The sequence below is a fragment of the Sander lucioperca genome, chromosome 14 (genome assembly GCF_008315115.2).
Source record: "Sander lucioperca isolate FBNREF2018 chromosome 14, SLUC_FBN_1.2, whole genome shotgun sequence".
NCBI lineage: Eukaryota > Metazoa > Chordata > Actinopteri > Perciformes > Percidae > Sander > Sander lucioperca.
Window position 1 is genome coordinate 21,376,430 of NC_050186.1, and position 18,759 is coordinate 21,395,188.

Genomic DNA, 18,759 nt, shown 5'->3' on the forward strand with positions numbered 1-18,759 from the left:
CCATATTTTATCCATCCAGGAAAAAGAAAGTGAGAACAAAGCCGAGGTCGCTGGCAGAGGGAGGGAGGGATCGATTTCTGTCTGTCGATACAAGAACAGCAATCACAGCGAAAGACAAACAGACAGACAGGGCCTTACTCCCCCCTTTTCTCCCCTCGTCCTCCCCCTCTTTGTTTGTATTTGGTTTAGTTACGGTTCAGTCACTCATACATAATTAGTAGCAGTAGTAGTAGCTTTTGGTTTTGGGTTACTTTTTGGTTTTTTGGTCCGCCGCTTCGAGCGCACCTCCTCCTGCTCCTCTTCCTTCTTCTCCTCCTCCTCCTCCTCTTCTTCTTGCTTTCCCCCTGCAGCTTTTCATACCTTTGGCTCCTCCGCTCCTGACCGCTTCTCCTCCTCTTCTTCTACTCCTCTTTTCTTTTGGCCCTTTGATCTGATCTTTGGAGACAAAGGAGAGGGGCAGATGGGAGGAAGGATTGGAGGGCAGGGGTTTGGGGGCAGTAAGGGGAACTCCGGTGCTTCACCTCTTTCTTTTGTTCTTTTTGTTCTTTTTTTTTTGGTTTGGACTCTTTCTTATGCTTGTAGTGGGTGTGTATGTGTGTTTTTTTCTCCCTTTGACACTGCAGAGGTTTTGTCTGGACACTCGTCTCCCGGGCGAATCAAGAGACAACGCTGCCAGAGGCGATGCTTTGGTATCCAAGAGTGACTGTCTGGTGGTAGATGAGCAGTCTGGAAGATGACATGGTAATGGTACCGGTGTGTATGGGGTGATAATAAATAAAAGAAGCCAAATAAAGCTGAATATGATCCCAAGAGTGTTTACATCTGCCTTTGGTATCCTTTTTGGAGGCAGTATACATACTGTTGAGTGTGTATACTTTTGGTTTAAGCAAACATTAAAGATAATAATAATGGTGATGAAAATCCTGACAGAAATGTTCTTTCTTAGATGTAAATAATCCCCAAAACTCAGTTTGGATCTTTTAAACAGCTAGAAAAACTAAAAATTGACCAATATATTAATTTATATCTGGATCAAATGAGATTTCCCAACATATATGGTTAGTTTGATCCTATTTACGTGCCAGAAGGGTGAGTTTGGCCACATATTAGGATTTAATGAATACCAGAAAGCACAGGCATTCACAGAAAAGTTATTTTTTATAGCACAGTATGTATGGATTGGCATCTTACCTGATGCTATAGTAATTATAGTAGTAAACCCCACCCGTCTGCCACTCCAGGCTGGTGAAAACAAACACTGTCTGTTCTAATGTAAGGTATGTTCGTCACTGTAAAGCTGTAAAGAGAGAGGTAGGTAGATATCATGCATGTGGGATCAGCTGTAAAACATCAAACAAATGTATTTGGCAAGAAATACCATAAAAAGATATGAATACAAAATAATAATAAAAAAATAGATAAAACTGAAAATGAGAATAAAGGAAATCCTGAGTGAAATGGAAAATGTTTGGCGTGAAGCAGAATGGAGTACTGAACTGATCCTGGATTGATCAGAATGCAAAAGTCTTTTTGAACTAAAGCTTTTCTCTCCGTTTGTTGTTTTTTTGTTGTTGTCTTTTTTGGTTTTCAGTTTTTGGTATTTGGAGATTTTGGTTTTTATCTTTGAAAGTGTGTGTTTCTCTTCTCGCATCTTTTCCTTTTTTCAAAATTTGGTTGCAACCACATGACCTTCCAAGCTTGTTAGACAAGTCTTTTTTTTTTTTTTTGCCTCCCGTTTCTCACACACAGTTTCACTTCTCGTCCCTGCCCTCAGCGAGTTTATTTCTTTTCCAGCCGATAAAAAGCATGCTGTTCGTTTCCCGACGCCAAGCAAAAACACTCCTCCACGCCACCTCTCCAGCTGTAGATCATTATTTGGTTTCAAATTTCCCCCCTTCCGTTCTGCTGTTCTCTCTATCCTCCCCATCCTCTTTCTCTCTTTGCTTCCTCCCGTCATCCATCTGTGTATATTTTTGGCTTCAGAAGACTTCAGCGGGGAGACAGAGAAAGAGAGAGACAAAATCAGAGATGGATCAGACAGAGAGATGGCTTTGGTTGAAAGGCGAGGTTGTAAATTTAGATTTTTAAAGCTCCTTTAACTCCTCTTCCTCCTCCTCGTCCTCCTCTGATAGGATACTTTGGCTGTCAGTCAGGAATCACTCGGCCATGGCCCCTCCCAGGGGCGGCGGCGAGGCTTCGCTGAAGGAACAGAAAGAGGCAGGACTTGAACAAGGAGATGCAGACTCCTCAGGGCACGAAGTCGGGCTCATGAGGTTGCTTGCACCAGGGGGCGGAGACTGGGAAAAGGAGAGTCTCGGGCCGCCAATACCACCTCCGCCGCCGCTGACCAGTCCCATGGCAGGCGTGGAGGCTGTCGCCATGGAGCCGGTCACCATGGGGAGGAGGGTGGAGCGGTTTAGGAAGAGGGAGGGGCGAAGGGAAGGAGGTACAGCGGGACCCCCAGGTCCACCCAGAAGCAGGTGAGCCGCTCCCCCCTCCAGGCTGGAGATGGGCAGCTGACCGCTGCTAGCTGCCAGGGCTGGTCGGGATGAAAGAGAGGAAGAAGAGGGGACGAGTGTACAGTGGTGGAGGAAGCAGAGATAAGAGAAGGTTTGAGAAGAGGAGGAGTGAAAGAAAGACAAAAAGATGCAAGAAACGCAAGAGAAATGAGAGGGATAAAGATAGGACAAAGGGCAAAAAAAATGATGAATACAAGGTGACAAATGATGATGAGAGGGAGAAAACGATTGAGGATGGGAGAAGAGCAGGACAAACGTAAATGTGGCAGTGAAGAGGACACAGGGAGGAGGAGAGGTGAAAAGAAATATGGAGAGAGGGAATAATGGAGGCAGAGGGCAAAAAAGAGTGAAAAGTTGAAGAAAAGCAGGAAGAGAAAACAGAAAGATGTAGAGGATAGAAAAAGACAGGAAATGAAGAGAAGTCAGTTAATACAGAAGTCAGTTAACACGCAGTCAGACACTGTGGAGTGACTATTAACATTCAAAAACTGTTTTTATATATTTTCTTTACAGAATAGAAATAAATTATTGATTAGCAGGCGTAACCGGCCCGCCAAAGGCCAACTGGATGACTTTGCAAATTGCAGAAAAGTAATTAATTCCAATTTCAAATTTATCACTGTTATCTCAGAGAATATCCGAGTTCTTTTTCCGTAAATTTCCGACTTAATCTTAGAAATTCAGAGTTTTTTCTCGGAATATTACCCCTCTCTCCCGGGTCCGTAACATTATTTTTTTTCTTCCTACAATGGCCTCAGAACGCTAGCAGAAGCAACTTGCAAATGCCAAAATCAAGCTGACAAGAAACTCTATTATATTTATCTGTGGCAGATAAAGTTTCTGATCTTTTTGGAGTGGTTTACTGGTCTGGCCCACTTGAGATCAAATTAGGGATATGTGACCCATGAACTCAAATTAGTTTGACACCCCTGGATTAATGGGTCGTTCACCCAAGTCACAACAGAACTATTTTCAAACGAATATCTGAATAATTTCGGCGGTACAAAGCAGTTCCTTTGTTGGCTATTTGTTGTGTGTATTAACAGGGACACTAATCCTGTTATTGAATTTTTGAATCTTGAAAAGCCATTTCTCAATACTGTGAGTGCTTCAGACAAAACATACAGACATACATACATTCAATATCACTGTATTGACACGGAGGTCTCAAAGACAGAAATCTCAAAACCTGCAGATAAAACCAAAACTATCTGCATGGATAGATACCTTTAGAGGTAAATAAGAAAACATGTTTTTCTGTAATTTGGGTGAACTGACTCATTAGAAGTCATGAATACTTAACCATATATTGCAAGGAGACAAATGATAGTCAGCAAAAGGATGAAGATGGATATTTACTAAACATACACATGCACATGCACATGGTGATAAGATGGAGTCTGATGCTTGTGAAAGTGTGAACATGAACTTCTGTTTCATTCTGTTGACTGTCTGAACACAAAACCAAGTATCGCCACATAACTAAAATAAAATAAAATCAACAGTAGGGGGCACACTGTTCATAGAAAAACAATTGATGACCTAAAGAGGTTTACTTTAGATATTGAAATGAGAAATAAAAATAATCTTGTATTCTTCTGCAGAATTACTGCAGCAAACATGGCAGAATAACCCATCTATCAGTCAGAGCTCCACTGTAACAGAGAGTGACACCTGCTGACTTTTGAATTCCAGTGTAATAGTCAACCCTTTTATCCATTACAGCACCATGAGTGTAAACATTCATACCGTGTGGGCCCCAGAGGGATTCAAAACGCTTAATTCCAATCCCCTCTTTTCACCGAGCCTCCTCTTTCTTCTCTCCTTCAGCCTATAACTCTATCTGAGCCGGCAGTGCCAAAGCTGCAGTTTCCATAACAGACTGTATCCTTCTCATCAACATGTGGCCTGGAGGGAGCCGGCTCTGAATCTCGCCAAACAGAGCGGGAGCAAAGGGGAAGGTCTGAATCGGCGCTATAGGGAGATGGATCACATGAAGGATTCAAAGCTGAGCTCAACGAACCTTATTTGTGATGCTTAATTGATTTGGCAGCAGATCATCTCTTTGAAAAAGGGGAATTTTGAGTGGAAACTACTTATTTAGCCAACAGGCCTCGATACTGAGAGGGAGGGGATTGTGCCTGTTGAACTCTTTCCTGTAAGCTGACTTGGCCTCCTAAGCTATGCCATAAGGGGCTCTTGTCACTTTGTAATAATAGCAGGCTATTGTATGAGAATCAAATTGAATCTTTCACCATACTGAGCGATTCAAAAAGTTTTTGCTGAGAGGGAAGAGTGTTGTCGCTGTTGGCTACCGTTGTCTGAGGCTGCAAAGAAATTCATTTTGGACAGAATGGATGAAGGGTGAAATGGGAATCGGTCTTTAGAAATCATGAAGACTCGCTAGGCTGGAGGGGACGGTCTGCATGCACCAACACACACACATGCACACACACCTTGCATTGTAGCCAGGGGATTGCTGCCAATGAGGGCCTGGTTCATCCCTGTGCTTACTCCCATCATTGTGTTCCTGAAATGTGGATAGACCGCAAATTCAAACAAATGAAAATTCACACGTAGAGAAACAGTCGGCATGCTAAGTGACGTAAACCCAACATGCTGATCAGTGACATGACCGCTTCAAACTCTTGTCTTACCTGCCATTTTCTATCTGTGTCAAAACTTCACGGCTTAGCTTGTGCACATAACTGCATAATTGCAGTGAAACTGATGCAGCAGCAATCTGACAAGTCTTCAACTGCTGAATACCATAGATTTCTCTGTTTTGGGGTGTTGACAGTTTTACTCATTCAAAAACAACTCAAGCACTCCAAAATGTGTAAAGAAAACTAATATAAATAGTCATAGTCATAGATGTAATTAAATAACAAACCTGCAAAAAGTATTTTAGCCATATTTGTGCTTTGATACAGAAGAGTAAATATGACTTTCCCAAAGAATCCCTCTTTTAAATTGAAAGAAAACATGTTTCTCTTTTTCATCTAGGGCTGAAACTAATGATGACACCAGGAGGGGCAATCATATTTCAGGGGGGGCCGATGCCACCCCATGCCCACCTTCCAGCCTCGCCCCTGTCAACAGTTGAGTACCAAAAATATAAATTTTACAATCATACAAATTTAATAAAAGCAGAAGATTCTCACATTTGAGACTGGAAACTGGAGAGCGTTTGCTTTTGTTTTAATGACTTAAAAGATGGATATTTGTTCCTGCTGTACTTCCACCCACTCCAGTGGCCAAAGCAAATGAGCACATGTAAATATTAAATAAAAACCAAAGTGTATCGTTTTTTATCTCGGATGAAAACGGCACTGACTGCAGATAAGCTATATATAAGATAACCACCATGTTTTTTATTTATTTAGATTAACACTCACCCGGTGTTGAGGCCGTGGGCCCCGAGGCTGGGAGGGGCGGGGCTAGCTGTGCTGTGAGGGGGCGGGGTCACAGAGGAAGAGGTGGAGCCTACTGCAGCCGAGCTGACGGGAGTCATGGGGCAGGATGCTGAAGAACTGGCAGCTGAGGGGAAGAGAAGAAGAGGGATATTGGTGCCATGTAGCAGGTTTGTTGTCGCTGTGCGGATGAGTTACAGCGTTATTACTGAATAAACACTTTGGTGACACAGTTCTTCATCAGGATCCTGAGCCTTTTGAGCGTCTTCTTTAACTTCATTCACTACAGACTGGAGAGAGAAGTTTGCGACTTGAAAGTATTAGCCTCGGCTCAACGGGCCAATAAATTTCCAGCTGTGTTTGTTACCTGTCAGGCCATCTGTCATATCTGTGAAGCCTGGGATAGCTCCCACTGTAGCCAAGGTCCATAAAGCATAAGGACAAGTCATGACTCATGGAGGTAAACAACTCAAGATGGGACCAGTGCTTCCATGTTGTTGTCAACAAAACATCATTGTTTTCTATTTCAATCTTCCTCTCACAGAAATCATTTTTCTAAAGTCTTCAGTGTTTCATCAAACCAGCGAAAAGGCTCCGGCCTTACAGAAATAACAACTTCTTCCAAATAACATCAGGACCAGTTTAATCTTCCTGTGACTGACCTTAGGGTTCCGAAAACACAACGGGGAAGCGCTGCTCTAACCTTTAATAATTCATTGATGAGAACGTACACGGGCACAAACAGTAATTACAGCTCACCTGTTGTGCTGAGGCAGGTGGTGACCTGGGACAGACCCTGACTCGATATCTGGAGAGGGACAGAGGGAAAAGTGGAAATCAGAAAATACTTCCATCCATCTGTGAAACAAATATCAGGCCAACTTCTGAAATTACACCCAAAAAAAAAAAAGTGGTAAAGTAAGATTCAGTGGATGCATGGTGGACTGTACCATGTGCGGGCTGTAGCAGGGGGCTTTGTGTGTCACAACAGGCGAGGTCTGGCTGGGCAAGGGAGGGGTGGTGCTACTGGAGGGGTTGATGCGTTTCTCTTTCTGCCTGCGGTTGCAGAACCAAACACGAATCACCTCTTTCTCCATGTTGAGCTGCTCCGCCATGAGCAGGATCTCCTCCGAGGTAGGCTTCTGGTTCTGGGGAGGAAAACATCAGACTGATGAGTAAATAGACAGATGAGTAGATACTGAAACCCATGCAGGCTTCTGTCGGAAAAAGACGAGTGATAATACTTGCCTAACCCTTTAATGCGTTTAATTCAATAAAGCACTCAACTTGATGGCAATCCTTAAACTATTTGTCTTTAACAATGTTCTGGTGACAAAATGTAAAACGTTTATATGCATGACATTGACTTGGAACAGAGTATTTCTACACTGTGCTATTGGTAATTTTAGTTGAGTAATATATCTGAATACTACAAAAATGAATGCTTAGACTCCATTTTTAAATCAAATACCTGCACCATTCTGTATAACTCAGATCTACAATAAATACCACACCTTTCAGATCTCAGTTAGAAATTCAAAATACATTTTGATATGATTTCTCTAAATGCCATGATATAATTTTGTGGATATGTCAGTCTCCCTGACATATCTCCCTGTGCTAGTCTATTTCATGAATGTATTAAGAGAACGGTCTATATACACAACGTTCCACTTGCGGGATTGCTCTTGTTCTGCCGGAAATTCCCCCGGATGGGTAAATCCAGACAGCTAGCTAGACTATCTGTCCAATCTGAGTTTTCTGTTGCACGACTAAAATGTTCCACCAAAACAAGTTCCTTCCCGAGGCTATTTTGCAGCGGCATCGTGGCTCCGCTCTGCGCTTAGTGCCACCCAAGACGATTGTGATTTAAAGAAATGCCAATAAACCAGAGCACTTTTTTCTCCCATCCCAGATTGCTATGTGGACTAGCCAGACCCTCCTCCGCAGAGCTGTGGAGGAAGGTCTGGCAATGCGAGACAACCCTGGGCAGACGGACAGATACAGTTTTCTATATGCTGGGTAAATAAGACAATCTCCTACCATGTGGAAGTTGCGCTCTAAGGCCACTCGCACGTTGGTCTCGATGCTGGTGCGTTTCTTCCTGCGTCGGCCGGATAGACCCTCGATGCCTAACATGGGGGAGGAGAGAGAAGACGGGCTGGGCAGCATGCTGTCTACTGCCATAGTTTCTGTTGGAGGGAGAGACACAGAGAGGAAAGAGAAAGAATTAAAGAGAGACATGAAGACATACACAGAAAGCACAGAAAAATGCATGCAGTGACGACAAGAACGGTCTGTTTGAAGTAAAAGAACTTTCACAGTTTTTTGCACTTAACTCATATGGTGAAAACCTTTTTAAAACATCACATTGATAACTTTAGACTCATAGTACTGATGCTGACATACAGAATTGCTCAGAAGTACTCTGTGTCATTTGAATGGATTAAATTATACATAAATGTCTGTATTATAAATATATCAAAATACCATAGTATCATCCCACTTATTCTTGTCATGTCATAAGCTACAATCATTCTGGGGCTCCTTGTTTGAGTTTTTCACTAAGGCCTTTAATCATCCATGTAACCCAGACCCATTCACCGTATCGTTCGGAGTGGCCAATCCAGATAGTGTGAAGAGTAGTTGTGAAGCCAAGGCGATTTCCCTTTCAACATTGTTAACCAGAAAGCTGATTTTACAATCTTGGAAATCTGAAAGGTCTCCTACATTTGAAATGTGGCTGAGAGAGCTGGGAAATGTATTACACTTGGAGAAAATCAGGTACATTATGTCTGCTAAAGAGCAATAAAAAAAAATAAATCTGGCAACCTTTTCTCGATTTAATGTCTAAAAACTGAACTTGTGCTACCCTGTCGCTGTGCCATTACCTTTGTCCTATGTCCTGTTTGTCGCATGTCAAAAACCCCTGTCAAGTAACCTGTACTGTTTTGTGTAGCACCACCAACTATTGTTAATATGTTTCTACTTCTTTGTTACGAAAAGAATAAAAATAAATACACAAAAAATACCATATTATCAAATGATTAACTGTAATTCTTTAAGAATAGAGACATGGAGAGTCTTCAGTTAACAATATTTCAATCAAAAATAACCATCTATCCATGCAATTTCTTTAAGAGCTTGGTTACGTTTAAGAGGTCATTTCTAAAACTTTAAAGTCATGCAAAATGATTGATTGCAGGGAACAAACTCCTCGATGTTCCCGATGGCAGACCAGTGTCCGCAGTCAATCAAGTTAAGGACACTAGCTCTGATAAGTTCTGGATGTTTACCTGCATCACTCAGCCACTTCTCGAGCAGTGGTTTCAGCTTGCACATGTTCTTAAAGCTCAGGTTGAGGGCTTCAAATCGAGAGATGGTGGTCTGGCTGAAGTCGTTGCCATACAGTTTGCCCATAGCAACGCCGACGTCTCCCTGACAGAGACAGATAAACGTGTTAGAAAGTGTTAGAAATAGAGCTGACACACACACACACACACACACACACACTCTCTCTCTCTCTCTCTCTCTCTCCACTCCACCTCCCTCTTATCTGCCTTTTACCTGGGTGAATCCCAGCTTGATGCGCCGCTGTTTGAAGGTACGGGCAAACTGCTCCAGTTCCTCCAGGTCGCTGGGCTCTTCCCCCATGTGACCCCCATGAGCTCCGGGAGTCAAGCCGGACGTCAGCGAGGAAGCAATGGCGCTGCTGGACGCTGAGGTGGCTCCTAGAGACGTCACAACACCGCCGCCGCTGCTGCCGGTAGCAACTACAGAGCCGCCGCCGCTTCCAACGACCACAACGTCGCTGCTCTTCTCCCTCTGTAATGTCAGGAAGATAGAGACGTAAATAAGAAGCTTCATGCAAATACACACTATTTTATGTGTGGAGGTTGAGCATGTGAAGCCCAAGAAAGTAAACTAATCCTTAACCCTGCAGGTGTTAATACTAATAGCTTACACTCTTTTATATCACATTTTTTTCTTAAAGGACAATTCCGGCGCAAAATGAACCTAGGGGTTAACAACACATGGGTACCGAGTCGACCTTTCTCTGGGATATGTTTTCATGCTAATCGAATGTGTCCAGTTTTAGCGCAAACCGCTAATTAGCTTATAATGCTAGTCGTCGGGGCACGGATAAAGTAAAAAGAAATCGCTATTTCTATACCACTAACAAGGCGCCAAATAGCATCACACTTCAACGGTAGCATAATGAGGGTCCCTACATGTAAACCGAAGCATTGAGAACTTTGTAAGGGTACAGACAGTTTATTAAAAAGATAGTTTATGAAGACAGTACCGTTCGGTATAAAGGCAGGCGCCATCTTGGGAAAACAGTCATGACCAGTCGAACGACGAACGCCGTGCTTGAGCTATGTTACTGGTAGGGATGTCCCGATCAGGTTTTTTTGCCCTCGAGTCCGAGTCCGAGTCATTTGATTTTGAGTATCTACCGATACCGAGTCCTGATACGATACTTCTATAATAATTCACCTTTATAATACCTCCAGACCGCAGACATACTCGCGCTTTCCGCTTCAAGCTGCTTCCGTGTTCTACTTTGCCGGCATTTAACCAATAGCGTCTCTGCAACAAAGTGATGTCATGCCGCACGCGTTGCTGTTTCTGTGTGGAGTCAAAAGGGTCTAACTCTGTGCCACCGCATAACTATAGATGTGTTAAAAAATAATGAGAATATATATACATTTATATCCGAGTCCTGATCGGGAGGTAACGTCCGATTCCGATCGAGTCTAAAACCACGTGATCGGGCCCGATTTCCGATCACGTGATCGGATCTGGACATCCCTAGTTACTGGTTACACGGTGTTCGTCGTCATTTTGCGCTGGAATTGTCCTTTAACTGATGGTAGTGCTGTAGTTTTTTTATTTTTTATTGTAAATCACTTTGCAATTTTGTTTTAAAAGGTGCAGTTATTATTATTATTATTATTATTATTATTATTATTATTATTATTATTTGTATTACTGCTAAATTATACAGAGCTGTCCAGGCATTAAAAAACATTCTCTGAAAAAAATGTGTTGGAAAGGAATTGAAATAAACTGGTTAGTAAATACATATGAGGTGATCAAGTAAGAAACATGCATAAAAAAACAATAATTTGACCCTGGGTGCATTGACAAATTATACAGATTTGACAGGAATCATGCACAACAAACATGTTTTATTCTAAACAGGAGAAAAATACTATAAATGGAATATTTGGAGATAGAGTTTAACCTCGGCCTGCCACAACAAGATGACACCCACAGTTTGTTAAAGCAGGTCCTGCAAGCTTTGGGAGTATCAACTAATTGACCAGACATCATGCATCATGATACCTGCTGCTACACGCCTAATTTACATTCATCGTTTCTGTGCATAAAATACATGAACAAGCAGGGAACACCTGGCGTTGTGTTTGACATGACTTCATCACAGCTTAATGAAAAATCTATAACGGCCCTCGGATGTGTGAGGATGCATTCATGCATTATGTTATAGAAGATCAAGGCTGAGGACGCAAGGTGAGCTGTGTGAATATATCATCAAGATTCAAAATCATTGGACTCAGAGACAGCATCTATTATGAAAAGAACCTGCGATAGAATATATTTTGTGTAAAGCAGCTACCTCGACAGATTGTTGCAGCAGATATTCGCTGTTTTTGTAAACTATAGAGTGATTTTGGTTTCCTAAAGCAGAGCACAACTTGAAGAACATTCAAGTGTGTTTTGCATTCTGCAAGACGTTTGCAGCATATGACGGCTGATAGTGGTGAACGTCAGTCTGACAGACACCCTTTGGGGCAGAAATGCAACATCTATTCAAGTTGCATAAAAATAACTAACCGCTTGTCACGTAGTTATGTTCTGTAGTTTCCCAAAGTACCTCTTGCTCTTATTTCCTCTCCCTCCCATCTCTCACACACACTCACAAAAAGAGATTTTCTACCTGTGCTTGGAGTCCCAGGCGAGGTGGGGTTGTCAGTAGTCCCCCTGGGGTTTGCTGAGGTAGCTGAATCAGATTTGGTGTCGAGAGCAAACCTGTGAAAGGAAGAGCAAGCAATGAACAAACCAAACAATCAATCAAATGATTAAATAAATAATAAAAGGAAACAGTAAAGCAATCGGGTAAGGAACAAAAAAAAAAAAAACCTTGAACATGTCAACAACAAGTGATTTACTCTAAATTGAAACTACAAATATTTAGTGAATTTTTGGTGGTTTGAATTCTTCAGAGTAACGGCTCTGTGGTTGCCAGTGTGTATTTAATTGCAATCATCAGAACTGGAGAGCAGAAGTTGACTTCACCCTGCTGTGGCTGCTGTGCCTGTGCTGGCTGAGACAGGAGGAACTGGGCAGGAGACTGGAGATGATGGCCCGGCATCAAAACCAGCTGCTGGAGCTGCAACAGCTGCTGAATGTCCTGCAACAAAGACACAGATATGTTTTAATATACAGCACAAATAAACTCTCAATTGATGGCCAAAGATTTGGAAAAAAAAGTGTGAAAAGTGCAACTCGCAGAGTTGCATTACTTCATTTCAATCATTGTCTGTTCATACCTGGGCTGTGAGCTGGATTGGCTGCGACAGGGCCAGCTGCGGTGGAGGCGGGACAGTTTGTTCCTGTTTGGTTTGATGTTGCTGCTGTTGCTGATGGGATTGCGATTGGTTCTGCTGCTGCTGCTGCTGCTGCTGGTGTTGCTGGTTGGCTTGATGCTGGGCGGCGGCGTGGGCAGCATGAGCGGCGTGGGCGGCGTTCGACTGCTGAACGGCGGCTGCCAGGAGCTGAGCCTGGGCCTGTTGGAGGAGCAGCTGCTGCTGGGCCGGGAGGAGAGCAGCAAGCTGGTGGGAGAGCAGGAGGAGGAAAAATGGGGGCGATGGCAATGAGGTGAGAGAGAGAAATGAGAACAGCGATGGCAAATGAGGTGAAGATGTAAAGATGCATGAAGGGGATGAAAGGTAGGAAAAGGACGAGAGAACGATCACGTAAAGGGAGAATAAAATGAAGTGGAGACATAAAAAAAGTCAGGAGAGAGAACAAAGAGCAGTGTCAGCGAAAGAATTCGAGGAATAAAGGTGTAGGCGAATCTGTAAATGCACGACAGAGCAAGACAAGCAAGAAAATCCACTTAACTTAAAAAACATTCAGCTCAGGTATTTCTCTCTAATGGTAATACTGTACTCTGTACTGTTTTTTTTCTACTTGTTGTGCAAGTTTATTCTTGTCCTTTAAAGGAACTTATGTACTTACACCGAATATCTTCCTTTGTGCTAGTGCACGCTGAAGTTAACATTGAGGGCCCTATTTTAACGATCTCAGCGCACGGCGTGAAGCGCCTGGCATAGGTGTGTTTAGGGCATGTTTAAATCCACTTTTGCTAGTTTGATGGCGGGCGGATGGTTCAAAAGAGTTGTACTTAGTGTCTATATTAATTCATAGGTGTGTTTTGGGCGTAACATGCAATAAACCAATCAGAGTGTCATCACCCATTCCTTTTAAAAGCCAAGCGTGTTTGTACCTTGGCGCATTGCTATTATGATGGCGGATCTGCACCGTAATATTTTTTATTTGTAATCTTTTGCATGTTTGTGTGCTGCTGCACTTCCCTGTGTGTGTGTAACAAGCATAGTGTGTGCGCGCTGTGCACGAGCCTAGGTGCATTTTAGTAATTCACTGTTAAAATAACAAGAAAATGCAGCGCTATTGACTTTAGACCAGGTTTGTGTTGGTCAATGGCGGGATCACTTCCCGCAGCCTCAAGATAGCAATACGTCAAGAATGCACCTGAACACACCTCCCTGTAAGACCAGCACGCCCATGGGTGCAAAGATGGGCGCAGGTGCATTTGCTATTTAAACAACATGGGCGCTGGCCGGGAAATTGACAACTGCGTCAGTCTTAAACTAGCAAAGACTCTTTGCACTGCGCCGGGTGCAAGATAGGGCCCTAAGAACTAAATGAAGGGACTAGGGTTGGGGGGGGGAATCGATAGCATAGTATCGCGATATTTTCCATGGCAATCCTGTATCAATACACAGACGCCAAGTATCAATCTATTATTATATACGTGTTGGTCAGTTTGTCTGCTTGACAATCCCATTTTTGCAGCAATTAAATTGAAGTGAGATGAACAAAGAGAGAAATGTATCTTTTTAGATAAAACAGATGTTGACAAAGTTTCCTTTTGGGGACATAATTTGAAAATGGGAAAAAATTTGAAGTTGGAAAAAGATAATAAATTGCAATATATCGCAGAATATTGCAATATGTTTAAAACTGCATCATAATCGTATCGTGACACAAGTATCGTGATGATATCGTATCGTGATGCCTCTGGTGATTCCCCCCCCTAGAAGGGACGGTCACATGAAAGCATGTTTGGAGCTGCTTATTTAATTCATGGAGCATTTAACTCTTCTTCTTTTTGTTGAGAGCAATTTTAAATTAAAAACTTTCAAACAAACTAAAAATGACCACTGATGTGGACATCTTGTGTCAACTTTTGTTTAAAAGTGACGTTTAAAGGATCAAATGGTCCTGGATTGTAGATTAAAACTCTACATTTTAAAGTTCTGTATATGCTGTGCTCAGTAGTCAGGTGCTTTATTTCCAAAGCAGTTTTCATATAAAGTCCAGAAAAGCGTCACTGATACACAGAATTAATTAACTGAACTTTCCTGCTTTAAAAATCTTTAAAAAACAGTTGGCCCAGAAGGGGGTATTCAAATCTGGTTTAAGTGTGTGTGCATGTGTGTGTGTGTGTGTGTGTGTGTGTATGTGTCTCTGTGTGTGTTGTCTCACCCCTGCTAGCTGACTGCCAGCCAGCATCAGCTGTGTGTGGTGGTGTTGTTGCTGTTGCTGCTGCTGCTGCTGCTGTTGTTGTTGTAGCTGTTGTTGTTGTTGTTGTTGTTGTTGTTGTAGCTGTTGTTGTTGTTGTTGTTGTTGTTGTTGCTGCTGCTGCTGCTGTTGTAGCTGTTGGGAGGGAGTTGCAGGAGGAACGGTGCTATGGGTCATCTCAGAGCTCTGCTCGCTCTTTACCTAAAGTAGATCACAAAGGCACATTGTCTGTTAGTTACTGTTAGCATTAATCCAAGGAAGGTTTTTAAAGCAACTTTGCTGCATCACATTCATACTGTAACACACACTCAGATCTCAAAGCTATGTACAGCCATTGTCAAGTACAGCCATTGTCGTCTACTACTGACAATCTGACTTTTGTGTTGTTTTGCTGGTGCACCCAAAAGTTTTCTAACCTCGCGCTGAATCCGCACAACATCTAACTGCTGTTACATAATACGTAATAAGAAAATGCCAGGCATTCAACTTAAGATGGCCAAGTTTGAAAATCACGGGGTTGAAATTAAATACTGAAATACAGAAACACAAATCAAAAAAGATTCTTGTTGGCTGCCTTTTACATAACTGTGAGAAAATGTCAATCAACTTGTGCACACACATTAGTGATTAAAGCCAGTTTGACACGTATTTCTTTTAGCCATTTTTCACGTGCAAACATATAATTTAGACTTCATCTCAAAGTACATTTCTGCCTTCATTCTTTGCATTTTGCTTTTCTCACACATACATACTCAGGTCTTAAAACACTGAGAGAGATCGATGCAAAATGTAACAAACATTCAACAGAAACTTAACTTTAATTAGCTGCATAACTATGAGTGCTGCAAAGCTAAAGTTATAAACCAGTTTGGAACCCACTCTCACAAACATTCATAAAACCAGGGAACAGGTTTCTCAGAATGTAGAAGCATTAGACAAGACAGTCCAGATTGTGCAGGTAAAAAAGGAAAAAGACAAAGTCAAAGATACTTCATTAGTGCTCCTTTGTTTTGTTTGACTTTGAGCCTCCGTCTATTGCTGCTGATTACCGATTCACAGGTTCAAGAGTTTTTCTGGTCACCCGTCCAGAAGGTCAATTCAATCCTCTTCGTTTTCATGGTGTCAGAAACATTTCAAAGCTGCTGACCTCTGACCTCTAGCTGTCTTTACCTGCTCACAGCCCTGTCGTTACCCATCCATCACCGCTGCACTGTGCTGCATCTTTACGTCTATCACTCTCTGCCACCTCATTCGCATCCTTTCTTCGTTCTGCCTTTTTTCTCAGGGCTCTTTGCTTCTCAGAAAATGGTGGGTGGGGACAAAGTTGCATGATTTGCATATTCAGTACTGTCTACAAGACTCTCACCTTGGACCCCAAAGCCATTAAACACACCACAGATGCATCCATTCCAAAATACATACCCGGCATGAAATTCATTAAATGAGCAGAATTATAAGCAAATATCTTTAAGTTGCCTACATTCAGAAGTCAGTACAGTAACGTCTTTTTTTAATGGCTCAGCTATTTATAGCATCTGTATACACCAACCCTGTCTCCTAAAAAATGGTTGCATACAACTTAACTGAATTCTCAATTACGTTTCGAGGGATCCGTATTTTCTCATGGATTACACGTCCTGATTAGCCTGACAAGCCAGACCCACATCAAGATGTTGGGTCTGGGAACTCACCATTGACAGGGCTCAATCCGAGGGGCGGGATAAACGGTTGTCTTTCAAATTCCCTCTGCACGCAATAGCCAACCAGAGCAACGCTAGTTGATAGATTAAACTTTTGCCGTATCCGGTCGGCAAAACTCCGAACACATCTTCCTTTTTTAAGAATGACTTCAGTGCTTAACTCCAAGTCTTCCAGAGTCGCGGCCAAAACCGATTCGAAAGACCGCTGTTCGCCAGCAGCAACAACAGCCATCTTCTTTGTTTTCAAGTAGCAGGGAACCGTCACAACTCTGCCGTCCTTATGTTAAGCCCGCCCACCAACTTTATACACGATGTGATTGGCCTGACCAGAATTTGGTTTTTCTAGCTCGCAAGCCAATGGAGAGTTGCTAGACTGACCCTGGCTGCAAATTACATTTTCTGCCGCTAGGGTGCGTCTAGATTTCTAGGCTACGTCCTGGTACCAGTGACAGGTGAATGTTGTCGCAGTTTTAAACATGTGGTTAACGTTATGAATTGAACAAAAGTACTTGGTTAGGTTTAGGTGAAGATCATGGTTTGGGTTAAAATAAGTACGTTTGTTATGTTTCTTAAGTTACAAACGTAAGTTAAAATGAGTAGACTTTTGGTTTCAAACAGGACACAAACAGCGGTCTCCTCCGTACGCTGACTTTTATTAGAACATATTTGTCGTTTTATACGTCTAAAAAAAATCTTAATCCAGGATAAAATATGTTTCCCTTGACATGTTATTTTGAATGCAATTTTTGTTGTATGGGAACGTTATTTTCAGAAGACAGATTTTTGGTATTGAGGCTGCTGACAAACAATATTTAAGACAGGTTATGAGCTGGGATTGACCAAAACAACGCATGCACGCACGCATGCACGCACGCACACACACACACACACACACTAGATCTGGCTCACCTTGCTGCCAGCCGGTATGGGAGAGACGCTGAAGGGGCTTGTTTTCATTGGCTGGACCTGCAGCAGCACATACAAGTAACACAAATAAAATCACGCACATTCACAACATCAACACATTTGGATGAAACATCGGCCTGTAATCTGTGTCAACATGCTCCCAGGGCGGGCGGGTGGGGGCATGGCCACCCTGATACAATTGCTTTTCCTGTCAAAATAACCAATTATTGTATTGTTAGGAAAATCATGCTTAGAACTGTTTTGCTTCATTTTCTTTGTTAAACCATTTGCATCAAAACTGCTGTTTTAGTATTTCTGTTTTAGTATTTCTGTCACAGAATGCAGCCCTGAGGGCCGAGCCTGACCAGAGATAAGAAGCAAGCTACTGATTGTGTGAATTGTATAACTAACTTGACTCCCTGCTCCTTTAAAAAGCCATTGTTGAGACCACTTGTCATTTTCTGTACTTCCACTGAGTGCTGTAAACTGACTCTGCTTGCGCAAGTAAAATAAGCTTAAAGTAACAACTCCAGTGATTTTGTCCATTCTTCTGTCCATTTAATTTAGAGACAAAAAGCCACACCTATTTTATTCATATTATGGGAGAGTCTATGATTCGTGTCAGTGTTAAGAATAAAAATACAAAACCAACCTGGTCATTAGGGCTGTTTCTGTCAGAGTCTGAAACACAGAGGGATCACCTATTAGACAGTATGTGTGTGTGTGTGTGTGTGTGTGTGTGTGTGTATAATTGCATAATTCTGATGATTAAGGGATGTAACATTCACTTGAAAACATGAAAGGAAACTGCTCTCAGACACATTTCTCAAATATTTAAAATAAGATGACTGAACATGTGTAAATAAAATGTAATTATTGTTCATATCATGAAACATGTATTTGTATATGTGTACCTGAACTGTCCCCTGGATAGTCAGCCCCAGGCTTCTCCTCCTCTGCTGCTTTAGACATCCTGATATCTGCAACACACACACACACACACACACACACACACACACACACACACATCAGAAAGGGTCATCATGGAAAAGACATAGAGGTACAGACGGCAATGCTACGTAGTTAGAAAAAAGCACAGGGTTGATGGTTCAAATTCCTAGCTGACAGGAAACACATACTCTCAGCAACTACTGTCCAGGTGCCCTTGAGACATTTGACCATTTGACCACCATACTGTATGTCAGGAGAAGACTGGACACACACACACACACACACACACACACACACACACACACACACACACACACACACGCTAATGCTGATAAATCCGACAATATCAGGAGGTGAAACAGACAGACAGACACCCTGTTTATCTCTGTTTGAATTGTATAAAATAAAAAAAAA

At 42.3% G+C, this 18,759-nt stretch overlaps 1 protein-coding gene across 1 annotated transcript; it reads right to left on the reverse strand.

Annotated features, from left to right (window-relative positions):
• Positions 1-1,031: 1,031 nt before the first annotated feature.
• On the reverse strand, positions 1,032-18,371 carry LOC116047082 (POU domain, class 2, transcription factor 1-like). The gene is made up of 15 exons (XM_031295587.2): positions 18,309-18,371; positions 18,047-18,075; positions 17,398-17,454; positions 14,753-14,989; positions 12,511-12,792; positions 12,257-12,371; positions 11,898-11,989; positions 9,500-9,757; positions 9,229-9,370; positions 7,976-8,124; positions 6,883-7,080; positions 6,692-6,740; positions 5,918-6,059; positions 4,976-5,049; positions 1,032-2,539 (listed from the first exon to the last, which is right to left on the reverse strand). The coding sequence occupies exons 1-15, from the start codon at positions 18,364-18,366 to the stop codon at positions 2,157-2,159; spliced, it is 2,265 nt and encodes a 754-aa protein (XP_031151447.1). The 5' UTR covers positions 18,367-18,371; the 3' UTR covers positions 1,032-2,156.
• Positions 18,372-18,759: the final 388 nt, after the last annotated feature.

What these genes read in the sequence shown, in the direction of transcription:
- LOC116047082 (XM_031295587.2), bottom strand. Translation starts at nt 18,366, where the DNA reads ATGTCTAAAGCAGCAGAGGAGGAGAAGCCTGGGGCTGACTATCCAGGG. An exon ending in CACCTGCCTCAGCACAACAG is followed by an intron (nt 6,060 to 6,691) that starts GTGAGCTGTAAT and finishes TCTTCCCCTCAG; the next exon opens with CTGCCAGTTCTTCAGCATCC. An exon ending in GCCCACGGCCTCAACACCGG is followed by an intron (nt 5,050 to 5,917) that starts GTGAGTGTTAAT and finishes TCCACATTTCAG; the next exon opens with GAACACAATGATGGGAGTAA.